At 37.3% G+C, this 7,431-nt stretch overlaps 1 protein-coding gene across 1 annotated transcript; it reads left to right on the top strand.

The window, feature by feature from the left end:
- The first annotated feature begins 778 nt into the window (after positions 1-778).
- Positions 779-1,708, top strand: LOC142851108 (olfactory receptor 5B2-like). The gene has a single exon (XM_075975017.1). The coding sequence runs from the start codon at positions 779-781 to the stop codon at positions 1,706-1,708; it is 930 nt and encodes a 309-aa protein (XP_075831132.1).
- The last annotated feature ends 5,723 nt before the right edge of the window (positions 1,709-7,431 follow it).

The following is a 7,431-nucleotide window of genomic DNA, read 5'->3' as shown; positions in this document are numbered from 1 at the left end:
TGATTTAATTTTCTATTTTCTTTGTTTCATTGTTCTACCTCCAAAGATGAGAAAATGTGTGACAAATGAGGTGAAATTTGTGCACAATTAATAAAATTGTAGTTCATTGTGAAAACCAAAACTTTTGCTGTGTTTAAGCTAAAGTAGTCAGTGAGTTCATTTAAATTTACCCCAAAATCATAGGGTTAAAACTTGGCATTGTCTATAACTGAAAGTCCATTTTAATGCTTGTGTAAATATAAATTAGTCAGCATCTTTAGTTTTATAGTTTTCATGACTTGAACAATAAAGTAAAACATATTATTGAGATAAAATACAGAAGGGACATATCCAAAGATTCAATAGTATCTTGACAGGTGAATGGCAAAGAAATGTTAGGTTTTGCTGATATAGGGGAAAGTGGATTAGCAGACAGAATTATCCATAAAAATCATACTCGTAAGTGTATTAATTTGCTTACATCTCAAATAACAAATATATAAAATTTTGAAATTTTTGTGTACCATTAAGAATCCTTAATGGGTGTGGTTGATTCACCCAAACCAATTCTAATTTTATGCTGGCTTTATAGAATGTAGAAGTATAAGTTGGTTGGTAGAGAGCTGGGAAGGATCTGGAAGGAGATGAGAGGAGGAGATAGAATATGATCAAAGCATATTGTGTGAAAGACTATAATAAACTTTTTGGAAAATATGGTTTATAATTTTCAAGTTCAATGGAATTTCAAATCTTTGTGAACCTTTTTTCCCATTGCTACAGAGAATCTAATTATTACAAGATGGCACTGATGAAGAATGGAACGGAAGTGACATTGTTCCTGCTGTTGGGACTCACTGATGACCCGGGCTTACAGCTTCCACTCTTCATCACCTTCCTGCTCATCTATAGCATCACCCTGGTGGGGAACCTGGGGATGATCCTGCTGATTCTCTTGGACTCTCGCCTTCATACCCCCATGTATATTTTCCTTGGTAACCTTTCTCTGGTGGATTTTTGTTACTCCTCAGCTGTCACGCCCAGAGTCATGACTGAGCTTCTTGGGGGTGACAAGGTCATTTCCTACAATGATTGTGCTGCTCAGATGTTCTTCTTTGCAGGTTTTGCTACTGCGGAGAATTACCTGTTGGCCTCAATGGCCTATGATCGCTATGTAGCAGTATGTAAGCCCCTACACTATGCCAGCACCATGACTAAAAGTGTATATACATGGCTGATTATTGGCTCTTACGTCATCAGTTTCATGAATGCCTCTATCCATATCGCAGACATATTCACTCTCTCCTTTTGTAAGTCCAATGTGATCCATCATTTTTTCTGTGACGTTCCAGCAATCATGACTCTCACTTGCTTTGATAATCAATTTAGGGAACTGGTTCTTCTTTATACTGAGAGTTTAAATATTTTTTTTGCTCTCATAGTCATCTGGACATCTTACATGTTAATTTTTGTCACTATCTTAAAGATGCACTCAGCTGCAGGACATCGTAAGGCTGTATCCACCTGTGCCTCCCACTTCACTGCAGTGTCTATTTTCTATGGTACTGTCATCTTTATGTATTTACAGCCCAGCTCCAATCATACCATGGACACAGACAAAGTTACTTCTGTGTTCTACACCATGGTCATTCCTATGCTTAACCCTCTGATCTATAGTCTGAGGAACAAGGAGGTCAAGAATGCATTCTTAAAGTCAATACTACATTCTTAAAGGTGAAGAAGGCATTCATTTGTTGAAAGCAAATTTTTAGGATTTTAACTTAGCTCTGTGAGATACACTGTCGCTAGCTTTATTCTTCTCAAAACTCCACCATGTACTGAATCAGAGTGGATGTCCTTACCAAATAAAGTAGAAGAAATAATATTCTTACTTCTTCAAAACTCTTAAAAATATTTTAAATAGAATTGTTTACTTGAATGATATAAAATAGCTTAGAGTTTTCAAAATGTCATTAATAATATTGTTATATCACTTAACTGCATGTATTTATCCTACTACATCTCAATGTAAATACACATATTAAAGATAAATACCATAGATATAAGGAATGAATGAAGGTGTTTCATAATATGCACATGAATGTAGTAAATTTTATAGAATTATATACATAATATGGTTATTTGTGGTGTTTAGTTTTATGTGTTCAGCTGCCTGGATTAATGGTGTATCTATGACTATATTTCCAAGAGTTCAAGAGTCTAGCATAAGAAACACTTAAATTAGAAGACAAACATGTTATCTCATTTATGAGGCTGGACATAACGTCCACTTAGAGTCCAAAATCCCCCTGTCTCTCCCTCTCCTTTATTTCCCACTCTCTCTCTTCTCTATTCTTTACCCCTTCTCCTTTACCCTGAAGATTCATCTCCTCACACTCTTAGACATCAAAACTGATGATCTGGGGACTTGATTTGGAAAAGAGAAGGGAGAGATGTTGAAGATCTGCAGGTAACGTTCCTGCTTCCCTGGCCAGCATGGATAGAGGGTTCTCCCTAACACTTTTTCTACAAAACAGAAATGATACTGGCAAGATAAAAAAGCTATCTGGCTGGAGTCGCGTCTCATTCTGCCACCAGTCTCATGACACAATGAACTTAGTAGCCAGATTAGGAACTGGTAATATCCTGGACAATGGAACCATCAATATTCATTCAATATTAGATTAGCACAAATCTATCTTTAATTTTCAAGGTAACGTTTACTAACTTCTCCATCTGACTGCCCAGCAAATAAAGTCTTGATCAAAGCAGTGCTAGTATTAGGGTAGTGGGATTGAAGACATCCTTTTATTCCTTAGGTAATATGATCCAGTGTCTTGATCCACTGTGACTGACATGGGGACAGAGGCTATGAGACTATGCATAAAAATGAGTTTTACTATGATGATCCCAGTACTAATTTTAAGAGTTAGATTTCGCTTCAATTATTTTTCTTTCCTGAGCAAACAGTGTCTCCAATGTTGTTGTTATTTTAAAACCAGGTGTAGTGTTTGTTCACCTGCTTATTTCTTAGCATTCCTGCAAATCTTTTGTCTGACATCTGTTCGGATTGACATGTTTATGGGGAGATGATCCTCACATGATCATACTCAACCACCATCTTACTGTACATGGCTAAACTTGCCATATAACCTAGCTCTGTAGGTGCTTTGAGAAGTACCAAAGTGAAACCCATAATATCTCAGGAAAATGTTAGGCTAACAGCCACAGCAATGATAAAAAGGGCGTTTTCAAAGGAATACAGCTATTCTTCTGACAGCTCTCTAGAAGAGCCCTTTTTATAATTTATGGGTTTTTTCCATTAAATACAGTTAGCTGAGTGAGGAAAATCTCTGTATTTAGGCACATGTTCAAAGAACAGCAACTATTTAACATTGCAATTTTCTAAGATATAAATATAAGTTGGGGCAACTAACACCTACCCAAATTCTTTTATTTTTATCATGAGAACTGTTCTTTAATTAGAACAACTGAAGGATACCAGTAGTCTGTGTTGTCCTCCACCCCAAACCCCAGAGGGCGAGGTGGAAACTGTGGGCACATGGTACAGTGTGCTTGTGGATTTCATAAGACAGAAAAGGAAACTTTTGAGATAGAAGATTCTATCTGTAGGTCCGTTCCATTGCAGTCTCAGAGTGGCAGATAGCAGTGGGGGTGGTGTGTTGGTACCCTTCTCAAAAATGTCCAAAATCCTGCCAGCCCGCAGGTGTTATCTGTCAAGTTAACCTTCCTGTCAGAAGTTTCTCAGCCCACCTAAGGCATTTAGGTCATTAGTCCTGCATTCCAGAGTCTGAGGATAGATATTTTAGCAAACATATTGTTAGAGTGTACAGAAAGAAAGCAAACATATGTAGAACAAAGGAGTACTTATGAGAGACATCCATTTTATCTCAGCTAGAGGAAAATGGTCCTGGAGAGACCAAGGAGAAACAGTAGGAATTAAGATCCATTGGAGCCTATGATAACAGCTCCTCCCTGGTAACAGCTTTTCTAGCACTTGGCAATTTATCTTCTGAGTCTCTTTTAGGACATGTGGATCTCAAAATACTAGCTCCTCTTGTTAGTATACGAGTATTGAAAGCAAATGATCTTATAAAAACTGTATCAAAATTGCAACATTAAAATTACAAAATAAAAGCTTTGGAGGTCTGATGTTTTTTCCTTTAGCGCACTACAAAAAGGATGCAGTGATCCCCAGAGGACTCAATTGGACATAAACTTTTATGGACACTACCATTTCTCCTTGTGCCATGTGGTGACATTAACCGAGGGGGTGGTGAAGTCACATGACATTTGCCTTCTCTATGATATCATTAAAAATGTGGCGGTCTAGTTACATTGTTGGTTCCATTACAAGGAGGCTACCAAAGAAGATAGCAGCAAACTACATAGTTGCTTTCTGTTCAAGTTGAACTCAGTACCATGGTAAAGTGAACCATCTCCAATTGGGGCAGGAGTCCCTAGGGTATCCACCACTTCAGAGATTAAATATGGATTACCACACTCTTTTTTTAAAAGAAGAATTTTTCATTAGATAGGGTAGTGTGGATATAGGAAGAAATTGTACTTATGGTCTGAGCAGGTAGGGGCAAAACAGAAAAATAATAAAACAAAGAAAGATATTTCATGGTCTCAGGTCAAGGAAGATAAGTTCATAGGTAACTAGTAGAACATCTAGAATTATGGCACTCAGTTTCTCCCAGAGTTGCAGAAAAGATGAGGAACAAGAGATAAAGGTTCTCAAGAGAGTTTCTTTTTTTTAACTATTTATTTATTTATTATGTATACAATATTCTGTCTGTATGCCTGAAGGCCAGAAGAGGGTGCCAGACCTCTTTACAGATGGTTGTGAGCCACCATGTGGTTGCTGGGAATTGAACTCAGGACCTTTGGAAGAGCAGGCAATGCTCTTAACCACTGAGCCATCTCTCCAGCCCCTCTAGAGAGCTTCTTAAGAAATGTTAAAAGCTCTGTTCCAGGATGTGGGAAGTGTTGGGCTGTTTTTTTCTCATTTTCTCTATCACAGAGCCAAAGGGCCAGTCTGACCAAAGATGGTGGTTGGAGGATATTTTGAGATAAAGATGCTTGCATCTGGAATGGGAGAGCCAAATCTGTCTTCCAGCATTTTTTGGGTTGAAACAGCACAGGACGATTTGCTAACATAACTTAACATGCTCAATTTAGATATGAGAGAGAATGTTTATAGGGAATTAGGGCCCCAATCAACAGCCAAATTAATGCCTTCAGGTTTGTTTCCAGGCAATCCAAAAGTGTGTACAAATGGAGGTAATAAATCCCATTTTTGGCAGATTAAGAATGGGGTTAGTTTCTGACAGTGAATCTTCACCTAAAATCAGAAAAATGACTGAGAACCAGAGACTGGGATCTGGAATGGGCATCCCAAATTCCAGTTACTTGGCAGGCAAAGTCAATTTCTGGAAGCTGGAATGATCCCCCAAGGTCCCAAATTCTAGTGACCTGGCTTCAGGCAAAGCCCAATGCTAAAAAGCCAAAGTCAGAATGATGGATGATTCCGGGAGTCTGGGCAAGTGTGTCAGTGCAGGATTGTTTGTAGATTGAACCCAGACCTTTCCTTGGTTTCTGTGTTTAATATACTGTTGTTGAACAGTGAAAGTGAACAGTAAAAAAAAAAAAAAACAAAACAAAACTCTGCTCTGTAGGTGGGAAGATAGTGAGAGAGCAAGGGAGAAAGGGAAATGAGGAAACTGACCCAAACTGGGTTTACATGACACATCAATAAAACCTAAGAAGCTGGCTTACACTGTTAATGTAGGCAGAAACTGAAAAAGGTCAGGGGCTTTCTGAACACAACTGGCAGCCCTTTAGCCTTCACTAAGCTCAGAAAGCACACTCCTGATAGGATGGTTATCAGAAAAAGGAGGGAGACAGTTAAGGGGAGCTAGAAAACCTTTCCCAGTTTTTCTGGGAGGCTGAGATAGATGTCCTAAAAATCTTCTGAGTTTTAGGATCAAATGTTAGTTTGGGATTGATGAAGGTTTAGAAATTAAAGAAAGCAGAAACCAGACTCTATATGAGCAGAATTGTTCTTTAATGAGAACAAATAAGGAACACTAGTCTCTCCTCCAGAGATGAAACTGTATTCACTAGCCAAACTCTGAAGGAATTTAAGAAGGAAAACTGAAAAGTCTCCATAGCATGCCAAGGATCATGAATTCTACATATGCCCAAGATTTGTGTGTGTCTACAGAAAGTTTGGGAAGAACTTATTTTAGACAATGTCTCATTGAGTTCTAAAAGTAGTTGAGGCTGATTTTTAGCTTCATATCCTCCCTCCTCCACTACCCAACTTATGGAATTACAGACATGCACCAACCCCATACACATCTTCATTTGTCATCTTAGGCTCACTATGTGAATAAATACAGCCTTAAATAAAAATTAGGACCTTTGACCATTGGCATATTGGAGATATATAAACACATACATACAGAAAAAGATAAGAAAATTAATAGTTCAAAATATTTTATATAATGTGGGTATGAGAAAGTCCATGAGATAATGAAAAAATAGATGGGTGGATAGACAGAAAGTTAGATGGATGGATAGATAGATGATAGATAGATAGATAGATAGATAGATAGATAGATAGATAGATAGATAGATGAAATAACAATAAATGAAAGAGAGAGAATGAATTTGAAAAAGAGCAAGAGTCTATGAGAGATTACATAGAGAGAAAATGGAAGGATAAATGGTGTATTATATATTAGCATCTCAAAAAAAATAAATATTTCTAAAAGAACTAAGGAGTGCTAGAGTGAAAGAAATAGTCTTCCCCAAGAGAGGGAACACCAACTGGTGGTCCAATACCAAATCATCAGGCCTGAAAATACACATACAAGTATCATTGTATAAACTAATCATGATATATGTGTCTGTGTATGTCTATGTGGATGTGTATAATATATGTATATGAGGGAATATCAACAATGAAAAGAGGCTATGAAAGATCAAAGAGAGTTATATGGTGGGTTTGAACAGAGGAAAGGAAAGAAAAATTACATGATTGTATTATAATCTCAAAAATGAAAGAAATGCTAGCCACTCATAATAAGGATACAAATTAAATAACCCAGGAACTCACTAATGGCACCACTACCAACAATAAACTGTTTGGGAGGAAAGACAGTATTTCCAGAGCACAGAAAATAGCATTAATTAAAATGCCCAAATGTAGGCATCTGGTCTAGTTCGATGGAAAGAAACTTGCTTACCATGTGCCAGGCACTAGATTGAATCCCCATTACCCCAGGAGGAAATAAAAGAAAATAATGAAATTTTACACAGGTTTAAAGCAAGTAATAGAGACAGCTTCTAAGTAAACTCATTTTTTGAACTGAGCAAAGATTAATCTGAGGTAGATTAAACAGCCTTCATGCAGATTCTATAAAA

The sequence above is a fragment of the Microtus pennsylvanicus genome, chromosome 5, assembly GCF_037038515.1.
Source record: "Microtus pennsylvanicus isolate mMicPen1 chromosome 5, mMicPen1.hap1, whole genome shotgun sequence".
NCBI lineage: Eukaryota > Metazoa > Chordata > Mammalia > Rodentia > Cricetidae > Microtus > Microtus pennsylvanicus.
Note: the sequence above shows the minus strand (reverse complement) of the source record. Positions and strands in the feature narration are given on the sequence as shown.

What these genes read in the sequence shown, in the direction of transcription:
- LOC142851108 (XM_075975017.1), top strand. Translation starts at nt 779, where the DNA reads ATGGCACTGATGAAGAATGGAACGGAAGTGACATTGTTCCTGCTGTTG.